This window comes from Narcine bancroftii, chromosome 3 (genome assembly GCF_036971445.1).
Source record: "Narcine bancroftii isolate sNarBan1 chromosome 3, sNarBan1.hap1, whole genome shotgun sequence".
NCBI classification, from domain to species: Eukaryota; Metazoa; Chordata; class Chondrichthyes; order Torpediniformes; family Narcinidae; genus Narcine; species Narcine bancroftii.
The window spans coordinates 206,576,446-206,598,636 of NC_091471.1; the positions used below are offsets into that span (position 1 = coordinate 206,576,446).

Here is a 22,191-nt window from a genome sequence, read left to right on the forward strand (position 1 = left end):
GTTAAAGCAGGTTTCATCAGCTGCAACCATCTGAAACTATTCTAGCAAATTTCATGTGGAAAAAATAAGTTGGTGTTATAGTCACACAATAACAAACTTGCAGATCAAAACACATACACTAGCAAAGTGTTGTTCTGACATAGAAACCATGCAGTTACGCTCTATTTTCATGCTGCCATCAAAGTACATTTTTAATTTTTTAGGGATTCAATCTCTTTCATTTCCTATTTGGTAAAAGTATCTTTATCAATTCACATTGTTTTGTGTTACTTGATCCACTTAACAACTGTTACAAACATGTTACTGACTATAATAACCCTCTCCATGCACAATACATTTGTTTAATAAGATTTTTTTATGATACTTGCATTAGTTCCTTCAACAAACATCAAACATATTGCTGTTGTAATTAAATTAATTTTTCCTCCTCTGTGTATATTATTCTAAAAGCAGTGCACGATTAGCGCTATACTATTATAGAGCCAGTGATCCAGGATCAAAACCAGTGCTGTCTGTAAGGAGTTTGTATATTCTCCCCGACTGCGTGGATTTCTTCCAGGTGCTCGGTTTCCTTTCACCCTTCAAAGTGCACAGCAGTTGCGGTTCATTGAGTATTTGGGCAGAACAGGCTCGTGTGCCATACTATGCTGTATGTCAAATTCTTTTTTTAAATTTTGATTTGGTTTTTAAATTAGAATAAAAGCTCAAAGACAGTTTTCTTCAAACATGCTGACATCAGCTTATGACACCCAGTTATTCTTGTATCGTCATATGCTGTACCCACTTAGATTTATTAGATTTATGCATGACAATTTTAGCAATATATTTTATATATATATATTTACTGTTGAATGTTATATTTTGCATAATAAGCAAGCTGAATAAAGGCAGATTAAAAAAAAATTGACCTGGAAATTGTGGCTTAATCAGTACACTTTAGTGTTGTTGCATCGCGTGTCCTCAACTTTTTCATTTACATATCCACCATTCCAAGCTTTAGTCGCAGTGATGTAGTTACAACCTTGTCCTCCGTCCATTTGTGTAACACGATGATCCTTACATTTTCCCATATAATATTCAATCTGGCATATTTTCATTCACTCATGCAGCTTGTCTGTACACATTGAAGCTTTATTACATTCCCCTCACTACATAAAATCCTGCCTCGTTTTCATCAGGAACTAGGTCATATATCATTTGATTCCTTCAGCCATACTGTATAGATTATGAATAGCTGAGACTGAACCAGTGACGTATGCAGCATTCAACAAATCTCAGCCTGTTAAAACTGAGAAAGATACATTTAAATCTACTCATGTTCAAACAATTAACTAACCTATTGTTTTAGGCATTATTGAATATTTTTATTGTTTTATATATGCTCATACATTGGTAATAATTAGAATATATATCGAACAAAGTAAATGTATATTAACAAAGTCAACTTATGAAAGAGACAAAAACAAAATGTATATAAAGCAAAAACTATTCTAATAATCTAACCCTTCCCTTGTAAAGTTATGATTAAACATAAATATTCCATTAATGTATGAAAGAAAGGAGAACTAAACCATAAATTGAGATCCAATAATCTTATAAATTCTGAAAGTAATCAAGGAAAGGGCCCCATAATATTAAAAATATATAAATTTCATTACATTAGTAGTGCATCTAATTTTTCCCAGAGCCAAGCATGCCATCACATATGTGTAGGAGGGACAGCAACCTTCCATCTCATAAGTACAGCTCTTCTGGCAATAAAGAGAGCAAAGGCAACTACATAGGATTGTAGCCCAGACAAATTTAAATCAGCTGACCCACTTACTCCAAATAGGCAAGAAAAGGTTGAGTGCCTTCTGAAAATCTAAAAACACCTCTTTTACTGATTCTGCCTCATTCTCAAAGAACTCAAATGTTAATTAAATAAGATTTCCCTTTTGTTAACCCCTGCTGAGTGCTCAATTTTAACATCATTTTTCATGTTCTTTGATAACATCTATATAGATGTCCTTTCTCATGATGTTAAGATAACAAGTCAGTCGTTTTCTGTTTTCTCTCTCTCTTTATTAAATAGCACGATATAAAAATCCGCAGGTATCATTCCAGAATCAATGAAGTTTTGAAACGTAATAATCAATGCCCCCAACCATTTCTATAACCACCTCTCTCAAAACTCCGAGATGTCGATCATCAGAAAATATTGCTTCTAACTTTTTACTGGTGCCATCTATTGGTTCCCTATTTCACTGGACCCTTTGTGTGTTCTTTGAAATTTTTGCCTCTTTTTCTTTGATGAGGGCCCAAAGAATTTAATTCTGCTGCCACCTCCCATTCCCCATGATAGATTTTTCAATTCCAGTCTGTAAGGGACCCATATGTGATTTCACAAGCCTTTTCTTTTCACATGTCAACCATTTAAAATAACTTGCTTTCATTGTTAAGCAAATTGATTATCAAGTTCTCCACCCCCCAGTTCAATTTAGTCCATGAACTTTGAAAGTTAAGACACTTGAAAGATTCAGTCTTCTGCTCATCAAAGTGGCGTATTGCATATGGGTTGGGCTGTGCTATGTATGAGTTAACAGCTGGATTGGCATGCAAAATGAATCTTCAAACCAAACCTTAGCACATGACAATAAACCTGAATTTAATTTTAAAATATTTAACAGCTGTAATGAAGTGTGCTGCCAAAGGTTCAATCACAAGAGAAAACATTAGCCTAGAGATTCATTAGTACCCTATGAAGCGTGCTAATGACTGCTTGAAAATGGATCTAATGCTTAAAAATTGAGCACCAATTAAGGGCTCCTATAAACATTCATTCCTATATTTTTCCATGATGAAGTAAAATAGCAGGCAAGTTTAAGCCTTGACCACATTGTTCCAGAATTGCAATATGAAAGACACACGTTCGCATCATAGGGATAAATTTCCCCAGAAATACATCAGGAATACCGTGAGTAGGTAATCAGCATAACCGCAATTCGCAGTGTCTCGTTGAAATTCCAGAGTAGCACAATTCAATCTGGAAATGAACAGAATCATATTTCCACCATTTTAAAAAAATGAATTAGTTTTCATACCAAAACTCTACAAAGGTCCAGATGGAAGGCTGGTCCAGAACATTAATGTACATGGGATCCAAAGTGATCTTACAAATTGAATCCAGAATTGGCTTGGTGACAGGAAGCAGAGGATAGTGGTGTAGAGCTCGTCGAAAGAACCAAAGACTTGTTGATCCAAACCAAGGCTTTTATTAGCAAAAGACCGGAGCTCTTCACAGGTGGCCGACCAGTCCGGAATGATCCGACCTGGCTAGGGACACAACCCTTTAAGGCCCAAACAATAGGTGTGGCTTAGCTCTCAGCCAATCGCTGTAAGCACAGTCTAGATACAGTAACTATATACACTATGTACATTGGTGATAGATCTGTACTATCACATTCACCCCTTCTTGGAGAATTGACCCGGGGAAAAAAAAAAAACAAAAACGAGGGAGAGAATGAAAAGGGGTAGGTCAAGGACTGTAGCGGTCAGGGGGTCTGACCATCCGGCGTGACCGCCGTGGTGCCGGGATTGGGGTCGCTGGAGTGGTGTCACCAGCGGGCTCATCGGGTGCGACTGCTCCGTCGCTCAATTCCCCAGTCGTTTTGTCGGCAGGGTGGCCCGAGTCATTGGGGTGCTGTTGGTCCTTCTGTTGCGGCACGGGGCCTGGAGCATAAGGAGTTGGGGGGTTTGCTGGGTCTACCGCGTCCTGAGCTAGGTCCCGCACCGAAACAGTGTCCTCCCGCCCGTCTGGGAACTCCACGTATGCGTAATGTGGGTTCGCGTGGAGTAGAGTCACTCGGTCGACCAAGGGGTCATTCTTTGAGTGCCGGACGTGGCGTCGCAAAAGGACGGGGCCAGGGACGGTGAGCCATGCCGGTACAGTGGTTCCCGATTCGGATTTCCTCGGGAAAAGGAACATCCTTTCGTGGGGGGTGGCATTTGTTGCAGTACATAGGAGGGAGCGGATGGAGTGTAAGGCACTAGTGAGAACCTCCTGCCAGTGAGAGGTGGGGAGACCTTTAGACCGGAGAGCCAGTGTAACCGCTCTCCATATGGTGGCATTCTCCCTCTCGACCTGGCCATTACCGCGTGGGTTATAGCTCGTGGTCCTGCTTGAAGCAATGCCACACTCCAGAAGGTACTGTTGCAGCTCTGAACTCATGAATGAGGACCCCCTATCACTGTGGATGGAATTGGGGTACCCGAAGATGGTGAAAATACTGTGAAGGGCCTGTATCACTGAGGTGGCAGTGGTGTCTGGGCAGGCCACAGCGAATGGGAAGCGGGAGTATTCGTCGATGGCCGTAAGGATGTAGGTATTACGGTTGGTCGACGGTAGGGGTCCCTTAAAGTCTACGCTAAGACGCTCGAAGGGGCGGGTGGCTTTGATGACGTGGGAGTTATCCGGACGGAAGAAGTGGGGCTTGCATTCGGCGCACACCGAACAGGCTCGGGTCATGGAGCGGATCTCCTCAATTGTGTAGGGTAAGTTGCGCGCCTTGACAAAGTGAGCAAACCTAGTGACCCCTGGATGACAGAGCGCCTCATGGAGTTTCCGTAGTCTGTCCATCTGTATGCTGGCGCACGTCCCCCTGGAGAGCGCGTCAGGCGGGTCGTTGAGCTTACCAGGCCGGTACAGGATGTCATAGTTAAAGGTGGAGAGTTCGATTCTCCATCTGGCGATTTTGTCGTTTTTTATCTTACCACGCTGGGTGTTGCTGAACATGAAGGAGACCGCGCGTTGATCAGTCAACAGTGTAAAGCGCCTCCCAGCGAGGTAATGTCTCCAACGACGTACCGCTTCAACTATGGCCTGGGCCTCCTTCTCGATCGAGGAGTGTCTACTCTCCGGACCCTGGAGGGTTCTGGAGAAGAAGGCTACAGGCCGACCGGCCTGGTTCAAGGTGGCTGCCAGGGCGAAGTCGGATGCATCGCTCTCGACTTGAAACGGGACAGACTCATCGATCGCGTGCAGCGTCGCAGCAGCGATGTCAGATTTGATTCGATCGAAAGCCGCTGTGGCTTCGGTCGAGAGGGGAAAAGAGGTGGTCTTGATAAGAGGACGTGCCTTGTCGGCGTAGTTTGGAACCCATTGTGCGTAATAAGAGAAAAGGCCCAGGCAGCGTTTGAGAGCTTTCTGGGTATGTGGGGGGGGGTAAGTCCATTAAGGGATGCATGCGGTCAGGATCTGGCATGACTATCCCGTTTTCCACCACACAACCTAGAATAGCGAGTCGTGTGGTCCGGAAAACACACTTGTCCAAATTGTAAGTCAGGTTTAGCTGACGGGCAGTTTGAAGAAATTTGTCTAGGTTGGCGTCATGGTCCTGCATGTCGTGGCCGCAGATGGTGATATTGTCCAGATACGGGAAGGTAGCGGTTAGCCCGTTCTGGTCCACCATCCTGTCCATTTCCCGCTGGAAGACCGCGACACCATTTGTGACCCCGAATGGTACCCTGAGAAATTGATATAGCCGCCCATTCGCTTCAAAGGCCGTGAATGGTCGGTCCTCGCAGCGGATCGGGAGCTGGTGGTAGGCCGAACGTAGGTCAATAGTGGAGAAAATGCGGTACTGGGCGATCTGGTTCACCACATCCGTGATGCGTGGCAGGGGGTACGCATCCAGGAGTGTGAAGCGGTTAATGGTCTGGCTGTAGTCGACCACCATCCGTAGTTTTTCCCCATTCTTGACAACCACCACCTGGGCTCTCCAGGGGCTTGAACTGGGTTCGATGATGCCCTCATCCAGCAATCTACGCACCTCACTCCTAATGAATTGCCTGTTTTCGTAACTATATTGCCGACTTTTGGTGGCCACAGGCTTCCAGCCAGGGGTGAGGTTTGCGAAGAGTGCTGGCGGGGCAATCCGGAGTGTGGAAAGGCCGCAGGATTGGCCCCGGGGCACGGGGGCGGGTTGCTCGGGTGCTTCGGGAGTGGGGCGATGGCGATGGCAGACCGAGAGGGGGGCGTGGGGTCCCCCAAAGTGTAGGGACACCGTTTGGAACTGACACTGGAAGTCTAATCCCAGCAACACTGGGGCGCACAATTGGGGAAGGACGAATAATTTAAAGTGGGTGACCGTCACGCCCTGTACTTCCAGCGTGGCGATGCAATACCCCTTTATCCCAGTCGAGTGCGACCTCGTCGCTAATGAGATCCTCTGGGTAGTGGGGATAATGTCAAGTCCCCAACGGAGGGCCAGATCTGGCTGGATAAAACTGTCAGTTGACCCAGAGTCAAATAAGCAATTGGTGTAGTGTCCATGCACTTTAATCAGTTCCATTGCTCTGGTGAGGGGATGAGAGCATTGCTGGTTTAATGTTATTGAAGCAGTTGACAGGCGAGTTTTGCGCGATGACGTCACGCAACGGGATGACGTCACGCAACGGGATGACGTAGTCAACGCTCGAGGAGCAGGTTGGAGAACCTCCCGGAAGTGCTGTTGTGGCGGGTGAATGGTAAGTAGTGGGGTTTGTAGTTGCTCGTGATCGGTGGTCGGGCCCTGGCGGTCGTCAGCGATGGACGCTAGGGTGAGCACCTGGTTGGCCGCGGGGGTGGCTGCGGCGGCGGTAGCGTCGGCCCCGGGGGTGTCTGTGGCGGCAGCAGCAGCGGCGGTAGCGTCGGCCCCGGGGGTGTCCGTGGCGGCGGCAGCAGCGGCGGTAGCGTCGGCCCCGGGGGTGTCCGTGGCGGCGGCAGCAGCGGCGGTAGCGTCGGCCCCGGGGGTGACTGTGGCGGCGGCAGCAGCGGCGGGCGAGAGGCAGGCCATCACCATGGTTGCGACGGTGGGTTGCCCCTTCCGGGTTCGGCGTCTCCGTGACGTCAGGCGTTGCCGTGCAGGGGAACCCTCGCTCTCATTGGACGAGAGCTCTGGGGAAGAAGAGTTTGAATGGGATAGTGGCGGTTGGGCTTCACACGAGGCACTGTGTGTGCTGGCGGCCATTTTAGACCTACAGACTGCAGCAAAGTGGCCGTTTTTAAGGCACTTCTGGCACCTGGCTTTTCTTGCTGGGCACTGGGATCTGCTGTGCTTGTTCCTCCCGCAGAAATAACATTTCGGGTTCGCACGGGGCAGGGTAGCAGCAGCCGACAGGCCGTCAGGGGTAGGGTAGAAGGGCACTTTACTCACATCAGAACGAGGGGTCCAGTCCCTAGAGAGCTCGGTGGACTTTAAGGCTGCATCCTCCATTGTGATTGCAATCCGGGCCACGTCCTCTAGTTTTTCTACCCCTTGTTCGAGCAAACGCAGCCTCACTTCGTTCGATCGGAGCCCAGCCACATAGGCATCCCGGACGAGGTCGCTAGTGATCTCGGCAGCAGTTTTGTCCACACAGTTACAGTCCTTGCCCAATGCCTTTAGTACTTGTAAATATGCCCTGCTGGACTCACCGGGCTGTTGTTTCCTCGACGCAAGCATGAGCCGGGCATGAACTCTGTTCACCGGTTGATCATACAGTCCTTTCAGTACCTTTATGGCTGCGGTGTAAGTGGTCTCATCCTGGATGTTCTCGTAGACTCTCAAGGACACCATAGACAGCAATGCTGTTAGACGCTGGTTATCCTCCTCCACCTGAATGAATCTCAGGAAGTTTTCAAAGTTCAGCAGCCAGAAGTTAAAGGCTTTGAAGGCTGTAGCTGACTGTGGGTCGATATCAAGTTTTTCTGGCCGAGTTAAACGCTCCATCCCTTTCAAAAAAAATTCCTTTTGCTAATAAAATTGTAGAGCTCGTCGAAAGAACCAAAGACTTGTTGATCCAAACCAAGGCTTTTATTAGCAAAAGACCGGAGCTCTTCACAGGTGGCCGACCAGTCCGGAATGATCCGACCTGGCTAGGGACACAACCCTTTAAGGCCCAAACAATAGGTGTGGCTTAGCTCTCAGCCAATCGCTGTAAGCACAGTCTAGATACAGTAACTATATACACTATGTACATTGGTGATAGATCTGTACTATCACAAGTGGTGAAAGGGTTATTTTCTCATGAGAAGTCTGTGACCAGTAATGCCCTGCAGGGATTAATGCTGAGATCTTTTTTCTTTGTGACAAGTTGGATCTGAATAAATTGGTTGTGTTGGTAAATAGTGAAAAAGGTGGTCCTACTCTACAGTAGGATGTTAATCAGATGTATAACTGGCTTGGGCTTGGCAAATAGGATTTATTCCTATCAAGTGTGAGACGATGCATTTTAGGAAGTCAGATTCAGATTTATTATCAGAGTATATACAGTACAAATCCAATTATCCAAAAGATAAACTTTTTATTTGGAGAACTGGTCATTTTTTAAAAACAGCCCAGTAGCAACAGCAAATCACTTGTAACAGTATTTAGACAACAACAAAGAACAAGATAAAGCTTTTAACGCATTAAAATAATGTTTACTTCTCACCAAAAAAAATGTTGGCCACTGCCGATCACTGACACTTCCCCACTGAGGTCCTGCTCCTGTCCAGGAGCTTGAGGTCCGCTGCTGCCTCTGCTGGGACTCCGATGTCCCCGGTCAGTTTGGCTCCAAAAAATTTTTGGATAGAATAGGATTTTTGATTTTTTTTCAGATATTCTCATTTATCTGGTATTTTTAAAAAAAAACAGATAACTGAAGACTTTGGAGAATCCAATTTTGGATAATCGGATTTGTACTGTACATGAGATCACATACAAACAACCATGAGATTCTTTTTCCTATGTGTGAGGAAGAATTGCCACTTATTGCTAGTGCAAAAAGAAACTGGACTCAATTGTACACATGTAAACAAGTCAAAAAATGTAACAAACGGATTGTGCAATTGTAGTGAAACTACTATTGGACATATTCATTATATGTAAATGACATGACCTTTCCTGTTTGACCCTGCTCTCACTGGCCGGCTTGTGACTCCTCCTCATCTCTTCTCCCCCTTAAAGGCTGTCATGCCACAAGCCTGCCCCCCAGTTCAAGTCTGGGTCAGTGTGAGTGAGCAACACAAGGGATGCTGTCTATCTCTTGCAAATAAAAGCCTTCAGTTTCGATTACTTCAGTCTTTGTGCAATTTATTGTGCATCAATTGATTGTGCATCAATTTTATTTACAAGATTTTGTTTATCTTGGAACACGGACAAATACTTGAAGTTAGATTGCTTACAAATCGACCCAAGAGGACCAGAGACAGCAGACAAATTCACACTCTGGTGCTGCTGTTTCCAAAAGTTCTTCACAGCCTCCGCAGATACCATCCAGGACAACGAGGAGAAGCTCTATCTGCTATTCCCATACATTGAGCATTGAGTCTACCGGATGGTCCGGGACTGCCAGGCTTACAGAGATGCCATGGATATTTTGAAAGACCAGTTCAAAAACTATGCACGCCACATACTCTACTCACATTGGCAGCGATCCAGGAAAACATTCAATGATCTTGTCAGGCCCCTGCAGGAGCTTGCAAGGGACTGCAACTGCCAGGCTGTGAGTACAGATCTGCATGGTCAGCAGCTGATCAGAGATGCCTGCGTAACAGGCGTCCACTCCGACAACATGAGGCAGAGGCTACTCAAACAGAGACAACTGAGTCTACCTCAAACCATCGAACTAGTAAACACTCTAGGAGTAGCCATCCACAACACTGAATCATTCTCTTGCGAACACGCAGCCGCTTCCTGGGGAGCATGGGGGCCGCCATCTTGGGAGCCAGGATTGCAAGCCCCCTCCTATCCTGAGCTGACCTCTGTTGCCATTAACGACCACCCGACATGCTATTTCTGCGGGTAGGCTAAGCACCCAAGGAAACGCTGCCCTGTCAGGGATGCCGTCTACACCAACTGCGGGAAAAAAAGGATACTTCACAAAGGTCTATAAGTCCGAACAAACTGCGAAGCCCAGCAGCACCGTGTGCAAGCAGGGGCCACCATATTTGATGCAGTCATTTCCGCTGTCACTTCTGGGGAACTGGGATGGCCGTACACGCGTACCACTGAAATCACCAACAGCAATGACGTCACTTCTTACTGGATTGCCGGCAGCCAACAGAACATCTCAGATGATGAGCTGATGCGGGCATCAGTAACCCTGAATCAGGACAGACCCCATCAACTCTCCAGGGCCATGATGGACATTCAGGTAAACAGCTGCCTCACTGCTTGTCTAATTGACAGTGGAAGCACAGAGAGCTTCATTCGGTTTCTTCCTAGCATCCTAATCCCACTCAGCAAAAGTTTATGGCCATTGTACAGTAACACTGACTGCCAGGGCATGATATATTGTAACTTTACACTCCTCGTACTGCCACAGCTCCGTGAACCCATCCTACCGGGATTAGACTTCCAGTGCAACTTGAAGAGCATCACCATAAAGTACGGGTGTGGAGCTGCTGGTCGGCCACGTGGTGGGGGAGTGGTGAGTGGTTTAAAAACTGCTCGTTACAGACTGTGAGAGGAGGGTGGGGCCCGTTATCTCTGTGTCCAACATGTGGCCTCCCCACTCCCCGGATCTCTCCCCCGCTCTTTTTCGCCAATCTCACCCCACACTGTAAGCCTATCATCACTAAAAGTTGGTGATATAGCGCTGGGGACAGAGCATTTATTGTCAGAGGTGAGATGCCTCCTTGCTGAGGGAGTGATAGAATAGAGTATATGCCCCTGGAGAGCTCAGGTAGTGGTGGTGATGAGTGGGGAGATGGTCATCAAATACTCCCAGACCATCAATAGGTTCACCTGGCTGGATGCATACCCCGACCCTGCATAGCCAATATAGTGAACCAGATTGCACAATATAAGGTATTCGTGACCATAGACCTTAGGTCTGCATACCACCAGCTCACCATTCACCCTGAAGATTGCCAGCAATCCACTTTACCACTTCCTGAGGGTCCCCTTTGGAGTCACAAATGGAGTGTCAGTCTTTCAGAGAGTGATGGATTGGATGGTGGCTGAACATGGGCTGTGGGCCACTTTTCCATACTTCGACAATGTCACCATCTGTGGCCTTGATCAACAGGACCATGATAGGAACCTCCAGAAATTCCTCCACATTGCAAAACATCTCAACTTGATGTATAACACCATGTGTCTTCAGTATACATCATCTGGCTATACTAGGCTGCGTTGTGGAAAATGGTGTCATCAGCCCCGACCCTGATCGCATGTGCCCCCTGTTAGAACTCCCAATCCCCCACTGCCTCAATGAGCTGAAAATGTGCCTGGGGTTTTTCTCTTATTACGCTCAGTGGGTGCCGAGCTATGCGGAGAAGGGTCGACCCCTCATCAGGGCCACCAATTTTCCCCGACTTTGCCCTGGCCACCATACTTAACCAGATGGGCAGGCCCATGGTGTATTTTTTCGCAAACCCTCCAGGGCCACAAGATCCGGCACTCCTCCATCAAGAAAGAGGCCCAAACTATCGTTGAAGTGGTATGACACTGGAGGCATTATCTCTCCGGTAAGCATTTTACCCTGCTGACTGACCAGCGGGGAATCGCTTTCATGTTTAACAATCAGCAGAGGGGTAAAATCAAAAATGATAAAATTCAGGTGGAGAATTGAACTCTCCACCTACAATTATGTCTTACTGTACTGGCCCAGAAAGCTTAACGAACTCTCAGATGCCTGTCTCGGGGGACTTATGGCAGAGCGCAGATGGATCAATTGCAGGTAATGCACGATGGCCTCGGCCACTCAGGGATCACCAATTTTTTTCATTTTATCAAGGCCCATAATCTTCCCTACTCCATCGAGAACATCAGGATGCTGTCCAAAAATTGGCATGTTTGCACAGAGTGCAAACTGTGCTTCTACAGGCCCAACCGGTCACACCTGATCAAGGCCACTCACCCTTTGAACATCTAAGCATGGACTTCAAAGGACTTCAGAGATACTGCCTTGTATCTCAGACATGGTAAATCAGATTACACAATATAATATACTCCACAATTGATCTGAAATCAGGTTATCATCAGGTGCCTATTCACAAAGATGAAAGGCAGTTTATCACTTTTGAGGCAGATGGGAAACTTTTCCAGTTTAAAATAATCTCTTTTGGAGTTACCAACAGGGTATCTGTCTTCCAAAGAGAGATGGATAAACTAGTAGACACTCATAACCTATATGCCACCTTCCCTTATCTGGACAATGTCACTATATGTGGCAAAGACTTAAATGATCATGATCAGAAATTACAAAAATTCCACCAGGTGGCCAAACATCTGTATCTGATCTTTAACGATGACAAGTGTGTATACCACACTAAACACCTAGCCATAGTGGGCTATGTAGTGAGTAAAGGAAAGATCAGCCCAGACTCAGAGAGAATGAGACCACTCATGGATCTGCCCCCACTGGCAATACAAAAGTCCCTCAAGCGGTGCTTGGGGTTTCTCTCCTATTATGCTCACTGGGTGCCCAACTACGCTGACAAAGCACAGCCACTGTTAAAAACTACTAGCTTTCCCCTGAATGAGGAAGTCCTCCGTGCTTTTGAAAACATATAGCCAAAGTGACCATGTCAGCTATTGATGAGGATTTACCATTTCAAGTGGAATCCGATGCATCAGATTGGGCCTTACCTGCTACACTAAACCAAGCTGGTAGACCAGTAGCCTTTTTCTCTCAGACATTTCACGGGCCAGAGTTAAGACATTCCTCTAATGGAAAGGAAGCACAAACTACCATTGAGGCCATTCGCTATTGGAGACACCTTTTAGCCGGAAGGAAATTCACATTGCTGACTGACCAAAAATCTGTCGCCTTCATGTCCAACACTAACTTGAGGAGCAAGATCAAAAACAATAAGATTATGCGTTGGTGAATTGAACTTTCTAACTATGATTATGACATACTCTATCGCCCAGGAAAATTCAATGACCCTCCAGACGCACTTTCTCACATGACCTGTGCAAGTCTGCAACTAGACCATTCAAAATATCTTCATGATGAATTATGTCACCCAGGGGTCACTAGATTTTATCATGATGTGAATTCTCTCAATTTACCATACTCTCTGGAAGAGATCAAAAGACTAACTAAAGAATGTCTTGTTTGTGCGGAGTGTAAACCATGCTACTATAAACCCTCCACGTATACATTGATTAAGGCATCTAGACCATTCAAACGCCTCAGTGTGGATTTTAAAGGACCTCTACCCTCAAACAATAGAAATATCTATTTCTTCAATGTCATTGATCAATTCTCTTGCTTCCCCTTTGCTATACCATGTGCTGATGTTTCTGCTAGTTTTGTTATTAAATGTCTTGATTTCATTTTCAGTATTTTCGGTTATCCTAACTTCATTCATAGTGACAGAGGATCAGCTTTTGAGTTTGGAACTTTGGCAATATCTTCCTGACAGAGGTATAGCTACGTCACACTACAAACTATAACCCTTGGGGTAATAGTCAAGTAGAGCGCAGTAATGGTACGATCTGGAAAGCTATCACTCTAGCATTAAAATCAAAAGGTCTCCCCACCAGCCTCTGGCAAGAAGTACTGGCAGAAGCCTTGAACTCTATCTGTACTTTGCTTTGCACAGCTACCAATGGAACTCCTCACCAACGTCTTTCTTTTCCCTAGAAAAGCGAAAACTAGATTGACCTTGCCGACTTGGCTATCTGAACCCGGAGATGTTTTATTAAAAAACATGATAGACCCAATAAGGCTGACCTGCTTGTGGAACGTGTAAAACTGCTTCATGCTAATCCACAATATGCTCATGTTGTATTTCCCAATGGTAGACAGAACACTGTTTCCCTAAGGGATCTAGCTATGCCTGGTCTGCTGCCTGCTAGTCCTTCCACTAACCTGTCTCCTTCCTTACCCTCCCCATCCCGAGAACCTTTGGAGCAACAATTCCCTCTTCATGGGAATCTGCTGACCGAAGTCCTTCAGCCAACACCTGCCTACAAGAGTCCTTCAGTTAAAGATAAATCTCCAACATCTGTGCCTTTACATTGGTCTGAATGTATATCAAGGCCCCCACAAAGACTTAGTTATGACCATTTTTAATCTTTGTTATGGTTTCAGTGAGCAGTCACAGCATGTATACTCAGGCTCGCAGCTGGCACATTATTCTCATTTATTCTGTTTGTAGCCCATTTTTTTTGCACTTTGCTTTTTGCTTTTGCCATTATTGCATTTTCTTAAAATTAGTGAACTTTAGAGGGGGGGGGGTGAATGTGATAATTTAATGGGGAAGGGGTGTATTATACTAACTGCTTGCTATTGGCTATGGCTGTAGAGATACTCCACCCTACTGGTATAACAGATGGAGAACCTTTTCCCACTAGCCAATTTGGAGGTGGCTTTTTGTCTGTTAATAAAAGCCCAGTATTAGAATGATACTTGATTGGTCCTTGTCTTTGGCATATCACAGGACAATTAAGGAATTTTGCCACTACACAGAGTCATAAAATGAACGTGTAGAAATTTTGAGTCAATCCCTGCACCACAATTTATCATGAAGGACCCCTACAACGTTTTGGAGGAAGCCTGCAGTTTAAACCATACCAGTGTGACAGAGTATTTTGAGGTGGCTTAGGAGAAATTGCTAGAGCAGCTTGCACACACACATTTTAAAACAGAATCTTTGCAGGATTTTTGCCCAGTGCTTTTTTGCAAATATGCAACAAAATAGCAACATTCAGCAGATCTTTGCTGGCAGAGAGAGAACAGTTTTGCTCTCAGAGAGGGAGACAGAAATCAGTTCCAGAAGGACAAAGCTGGCAATCGTTTGGAAGACTGGTCAAAGGAGAAGGCTGGCTGTTTGAAAGGTGACCTGAAGGAAAGAGGATCATCTGGAGAACCCTGAAGGGGCAAGTTTCATAATCAAGACTGATTAAACAGGAATCAGGTGCAGATGTCATGGAACAAAAGGAATCTCTCTCTGAAGACCAAGAAGAACCGTCTTGAGTGGTAACCAATTGCCTGTTAAGCACCAAAAAAAGGTAAACTTTGGTGATGCTAACTTCTGTGAGATTGGACTGTGATCCAAAGAACTTTTCTAATCTTAAATACACATTACACACACCTGTACTTAGTATTAGGGGGGGGGGATTAAGTAGGTTAGGTAGGTTAAGCAATAAGTTAAAGTTTAATTCTGTTTTCTTGTTCAAATATAATTAAAAACTACTTTTGTTTAAGTAACCCTGTGTTGTGGTGCATATCTATTGCTGCTGGTTTTTCGGGTCCTCTGGACTCCGTAACACCGGAAACATTTATTGATGGTCATCCACTCTACTGCAAATCCAACCACTGGCACTGTTTCACCCAAGTACTTGCAGTCTAAAAAGGTTTAAAACCATATAAGAGTGCAATGTACATCCAATGCAATTTATTATTAGAGGCTATGTTCTAACAGACCATTTGAAATGGGCCACAGTCCAAATGTAGGTTACTGGGACTAGCTTAGGACAAAAAATTGATTGGCATGGACAAGTTGGAACATAGGACTAGTTTCTATGCAGTAAAACTCTTATGACTTCAGGACTTTTCACTTCATTTTGTTCCAAACCTGAATCCTCTGATTCCTCCCTAACCATTTGTATAAAATAGGTTGATCACAGGGTAAAATGAGAATAAATGAAAATCAAAAAACTTTGCAGATACTGAAAACCTGAAATATAACCAAAAAAATATAGAAACACTCAGCTGGTCAGGTCGCATTTGCAATAAAAGGATCAAAGTTTGTTTTTCAGATCAAAAAAGAGAAGTGGCAATGAATTCAAAAGTAAATAAAAATCAAATACTGCAGATCGTAGAAATCTTAAATAATGTGGAAAATGCAAGAAACATTCAGCAGACCAGACAGCACCTGCGAAAAAGAAATTGATTTAAAGTGTGGCCTGAAATAATCAGAGGCTGGGCAACAGGAAATAAAGCTGCAAGTATTTAAACATAAAGAATGAATGAAGCTGGGTTGTCAATTTGATCCCATTGAAATTACCAAACTATAACAGGAGTAGATAGGCAAATTGAACTTTAATGAAGCAATAAGAAGCAGTCAAGGCAGTAGAAAACAAGTTGTAGATTGATCAGATCAGATAGTTTTTATTGTCATGTAAGGCACAAAATTGCCTTTAGTTTGCCATAAAGCAGACAAAGTTTTGCCATTAACTTTCACATTGCCCAGCACCCCTTATAGTCAGAGAAAGAGAAGCAAAAGAGGTTCTGTGGATTCACCTCCAGCACTCCCACAACCTCTGCAGACAACAAACAGAGCACTATGTATAAAAATATTTGAAGGTTGGCGACCTTGGGGAAAGGGAATGGAGCACAGTTCTTACAGCATTGATCCTACACAGATACAAGATTGTGATAGGAAAAGGTGTCCTTGAAAGAAAGCAATATCCCCACCTAATTAAAATCTATTTAAATCACTGGACCCCAAAACCCAGCAGCAATAGAAATTCACCAAAACAAATGGTGACTTAAACAAAACTTGCTTTTAATTATCTTTAAACATGAAAACAGGATCCAACTCTAACTTATTACTATTAACTTAACCCCCTTCTAATGTGTATGTAAGTTTAGAAAAGTTCTTTGATTCACACTCCAATTTCACTTCTCACTCCTCCAAGTTCACCGGTATCAGGCAATTCTTATACTGTGCACAGAATTTAACATTTATGAAGTTCACCAGGCTTTGGTGCTTGAAAGGTAAATGGTTACCGGTCAGGAAGGTTCTTGTCGGTTTGCAGAGAGGGATTTGTTGCTCATTGGACAAAAATTGATTCTTTCCGTTCAGCCACTTCAGTGTCTTGCCGAAACAACTTGCCCCGTCAGGATTTTTTTTCTTTCAGGTCACCACAGAGTTCCTTTTCGGTTTCTCTTATTTCAAGCAAGTCATCTCCTCTTGTATAGACCATAAGGGCTTTCACCAGGTTGAACTAAGAACTCACAACCCATCTTTAAAATGGGGTTTTTCCACAAGCTTCCCAGCTTGTCCTGTTCCAGTCCCAGCTGCTGCTGCTGAACTGTAGAACGGAATTTTCTCTCAAAAAAAACACATGACCCCCTTAAAACAGCAAACTGCATTCAAACAGACAGACATAATCTTCCAAGTTCATTAATTTGTTGCTTTCCAAAACAATAATTCATTACTTCACAGCATGTGCAATTAACACCTACTTGTGACGTTTCTATAGGCATTCTTCAAAGTTTCTGCAAAGGCACTCGGAGCCTGGACTGTTTGACTTGAGCCAAGCATTTTAATGAGATCTGTTTTGAAGTGTTTGTATCTGTATGTGACCTAACTAAAAACCCCTATTTCCTTTAAAACATATCTTTATACAATATAAAATATAGCATATCTGGCACATATATCCTCTAGTTTTAGATTCCCCTACCCTAGAAAAAATTGCTATGACTATTTACCATAATTTACCTGTTTATTTCAACAGTGAGAGATATATTTAATTCAAGCCTGATTGTCTGAATCCAAAAAGTAATAAGGAAGCATGCAGGAGGGAGATAGATCAGCTCATTGAGTGGTGTCACACTGACAACCTTGCTCTAAACATTAGTAAATACCAAGGAGATAATTATGGACATCAGGAGGAAGTCAGAGGAACACAAACTAGTCCTCATTGAGGCCTCAGTAGTGGAGAGAGTCAAGAACTTCATATTCTGAGTATCAACTTCTCTGAGGATCTGTCCTGGAGCCTCCATGTCGATGCAATCACCAAGAAGACTCGCCAGCGACTATACTTTGTGAGGTGTTTGAGGAGATTCAGTATGTCACCAAACTCTCTCAAAAACCTCTACAGGTGTATTGTGGAGAGCATTCTGACGGTAGTATACCTCTGGTATGGAGGTGCCAATGATCTGGAGAAGAAAAAAAAACTCCAAAGGGTTGTTAACTTGGCCTGCAATATCACGGGTACCAGACTTCACTCCATTCAGGGCATCTACAGAGGTGGTGTCTAAGAAAACAGCCTCTATCCTCAAGGACTTCCACCACCCAGGCCAATCCCTCTTCACTCTGCTACAACTGGGAAAATGGTACCGAAGCCTAAAGAAAAATATTCAGTGTCACAAGGACGGCTCCTTCCCCTCTGCCATCAGAAATCAATGAATCAAAGACTCTGCCTTACTTTGACTTTTTATGCACTATTCTTATTTATATTTTGTAAGGTGTTTTATATGAATGCTTGGGCTAGTTTCAAGTACCATGAATGAACTTGTAATAATTCCCATCGTGGGGGATAATATATTAGAGGAAACTAATGGTTATACCTCTTACATACCAAACAAAAGCGCCAGTTGGTGTTTCGTCTTTTAATCATATGTGTGAGTTCTTAGACAACACATAGATGCAGGAAAAGGTTCTTTACTTTAAAGTTGTTATAAGAAGCCACGATGAGGTTCACAAGCCTCCATTACAGATCTCTCATACAGCCTCCATCTGTGTGAACCCTCTGCTGGCAGCTAAGTGTAATGAAACAGGAACTATGATCCTTAAGAAATTGCTAGTAGCAAATGCAAACATGATTTCTATCATTACAGTTGGTATGTTAGGAATTAATTTAATTACCTTTTCCAGGATTTCAAATATTTATTGCCTTCAAGTTTGTTTTACTGTCCCCTTCAAACTAGAAATGACTATTCCTTCAATATGATTCAAATCTATAACTCACCTTTGGAAATTCTTTCCTTTTTTGTTGATTGACTTGAGTTGTGTTCCTGTATTTTGACAGCTGAGCTACAGAAGTGCTCTGAGGAGCTATATTCTTCTGTAAGAGACAAATAAAATAGGTTACGGGGATTTTATTTGAAACACATTAAAAATAGCAAAGTCAGAACCAATAGGGCAAAAACTGCAATAAAATGTACTGTCAGGAATATGCCAAAGATGCATGGAGTACAGTTTGACAAAGTCACATGTTCCACACTTCCTTCAGATGTTGAACTTGTTTCATGAACATTCATTGTATACTTTGTGTTTATGTAAATAAGACATAACACACTGAATGGTGTGTTTAATTTGCAATGGTGCAAATTAAAGATTTCAAGCCCCATCTTTTTTACTTTGTGTGTCCTTAAAATTGGAATGTGCATATCAGGTGTACAAAGGAGATGAGCCAAGAGAGATTTGGACTCTTTCTTTCATTCTGAGTTTTCTGCAGAAAGCAAAACACTTGTGAAAAAAAGCAGACATGAGGGAATAATTCAGTCACCTTCTTGGTATTTGTGGAAAAAGAAACGAGATTACATTTTAAAGTCGAAGGCCTGTAATCAGAATTGTCCAGAGAAAGCAATGTGATCTAAAAAGCAGAGAAGATGGGGAAGAAGATGAGTGGAACAAAATAAATGTTATCCCCACCTGCAGGGACATGATGAGCAGCCAGAATTAATAAATGGAAGAAAAGCAGGGTAGAGAAAAGTCAAGCAGAAACAGCCAATTCCAATAGAAACAGAATAGTGAGTTATCTGAAGCTGCAGCATTCCCAGATTAAGGTGCAGTTCCTCAAGCTGACATTGGGTGTTGCAGTAACAGTGCAGGAGGCCACAGATCCAGAGGTCATATTGGGAGAGAGGTGGTGAATTGAAATTACAGGCTACCAGAGGTCAGGATCACTCCTGTGGACTGAGTGCAAACACTCCCCAAACTGATCACCTAACATGCATTTGGGTTTTCCACATGGTGAACACCAAATACAGCGGATGAAACTGGAAGAAGTGCAAGTGAATTTCTGATTCATACTGAATGATTGTTTGGGTCCCTGGATGGCGGGAAAGGAAGAGGTAAATGGTTATGTATGTATTGTTTGCAGTTGCATAGGACATTGCTGTGGGACAGGGAGTGGTAAAGGAGGATATACAGTAAGTGTGGAGCAGGGAATCATGTAATGAGTAGACCCAGCAAAATGCAGAAAGGGGATGAAATGATGGTAGGATCATGTTGGAAATGGAAATGATTATGTATTGTATGTAAAGGGTGATGGAGTTGAAGGTAAATACGAGAGGGTTTCTATCTATTTTCTGTTCTGGAGGACTAAAGGTAAGAGAAGAAATACAGCAACTGTGGTTGAGAGCTCTATCCTCAGGCGACAGAGTGAAAGCCATATTTCGGAAAGAAGGCATCTTGTCAACCATCAAATCAGAGGCTCCAATATGGATGTCCTTGCTATTGAAACAAATGCAACTTAGGCAGGGTGAACAATGTAGCTGTGGGAGTCTGTGGACTCAGCATATGATAATGGATAATCTATCTCCTGAGATGGACTGTGAGATATAAAAAGGGGAGGAAAATATCAATGATGGATCATTTAAATGTGAAGAGTTGGAAAATGGCAGCAAAAGACACGATGGTTCTGTACGCATACAGGATGCAGCACTAATATTTTCAGCAATGTTTTGGAGAAAGTATTAGAAGAATGGATCACATAAAGTCAGGAACAAGCAACAAAAATAAAGGTGTTACTTTGGGCTTGCACTTGTAAGCTGTCAGAGAATTAGACCAGACAAGTTACAAAAGATTTCTGCTGACCTTAAGAAGGGAATAAACACATTTCAAACAACAAACAAAATCAAGTTTCCCACTGATTGAGCTGCTTTCTGTTGGGGCTAGTTATTTTGCTTTCATTGTGACTAATTTTTATCCTTTTTGACTTTTATTTTTTTTATTGTGTCATTTTAATGACTAACGTGATTTTTGGTGCATTTCCAGATTTGAAGATGTCTTCCCTCGTAAAATTTTGTAAGGAATACAGTTGATCTTATTGTTTGAGCTTTTTTCTATGGATTGTTTTTTTGATAAATTATCATCAGTTATGTTCATACATTGTATATTATGTACTTCAAATAGAGACAATCGAAAACTTAAATTCCATAATGTCTGTGTTTCATTATTTATTTAATTTATGGTAGCATTAGTGCGGCCCACCATTCAACCACTGACACACCATCTGGCCCACGAATGGTAAAAGGTTGCCCACTCCTGATATAGACTCTGATCCTCATTTAATAATCCTTTCATGGAGTTGTATGTTGTTTAGAAATTCATTAGCTTTATTTTCAGAACATCATAGCATAGTTGGGCTAAGCATCTGCGTCAATTCATCTCAGTACATTAGAATCATGATCCAATCTTAACAGCACAAACACATGGTTATCTGGCAACATTTCCATATAATGAAAGCTGTGCATGTCCCAATAGGTTCATCAAGAATTTCATATAACTGCCATGCAATAAGTACATCTGGGCTCCAGTCCTTAAAAGGACTCTCTTCATATCTGTAAATTATTGTGGCAAAAAATTTAATGGCTCCCATGACAGATTAAGAGGAGGGAGAGGGACACTAACATACCCAATGTGCCAAACTCGTTTACTGGCAGTGACATCGAAGTTTTGGTGGATGAAATCCATACTTGGAAGGAGGTGCAAAGTGCCAGAGATATCAAGTACAATAATGAGGAGAGACTGGAATGATGTAGCCATGCTCTCCACAAGAAACAAAACTGCGAGAAAGCAGACAAATACTGCAACAAGTATGATGCCTTTACCAGAAATCTCAAGATTTAACTTTTAATCTCTCAACTTCCTCATTCTGCATTCAGAATGTTGGATGTGTCAGCTTTGATATGGGTCTAAAAAATATGATGTAATTTCCACAATCTCCATCAGAGGACAGCCAGTCTCAAGAGTTCCAATGGCATTGAAGAGTGATGGCATGGTCCTTCCTCATATGTCAGCATTTCTCTCCCATCACTGGTTTTCACAGAATTCCTTAGCCCCATCTACAGCTATCCCAGAGGTTAGCCATGAAAAGAGATCAGAATTCATCTGTACCTGGACAAGTTTATTATGGGCAGCCATTGAGATTAGATGTCTCCACAATGAAAGCAGATAAGCTGTCCAGCAGCCTGGTAGCAACCACAAATACATTTTATCACACACCATCTCTGAAACTCCTCTTTGACAGGTCCCCACCAAAACTCACCAAACCACTGTATCATGCACCATCTCTGAAGCTTTTGCTACAATCACAGCTTCTGCAGACTTTTGCGTTTCACTCACATTTTATAGCAGCCCTAAACAGTAGGGCTCTTCACATCTCAATGATATGATGAGTTTTCAATACCATTTCAAAATGAGATTGAAAATTTACCTGGATCAAAAGCTACTCAGTGTGATTATATCCAATTATGTTAAATAAATCACATTGTCTACTTGTTTCACAATGA

The 22,191-nt window shown here is 43.3% G+C and overlaps 1 protein-coding gene across 1 annotated transcript in view; it reads right to left on the bottom strand.

Annotated features, from left to right (window-relative positions):
• The window catches only part of LOC138758058 (uncharacterized), a 196,186-nt gene that overhangs the window by 31,805 nt on the left and 142,190 nt on the right, over window positions 1-22,191 (bottom strand). Inside the window, exon 7 of the mRNA XM_069926427.1 lies at window positions 18,642-18,737. Coding sequence (XP_069782528.1) covers window positions 18,642-18,737 — 96 coding nt within the window. The remainder of the gene's footprint in view (window positions 1-18,641; window positions 18,738-22,191) is intronic.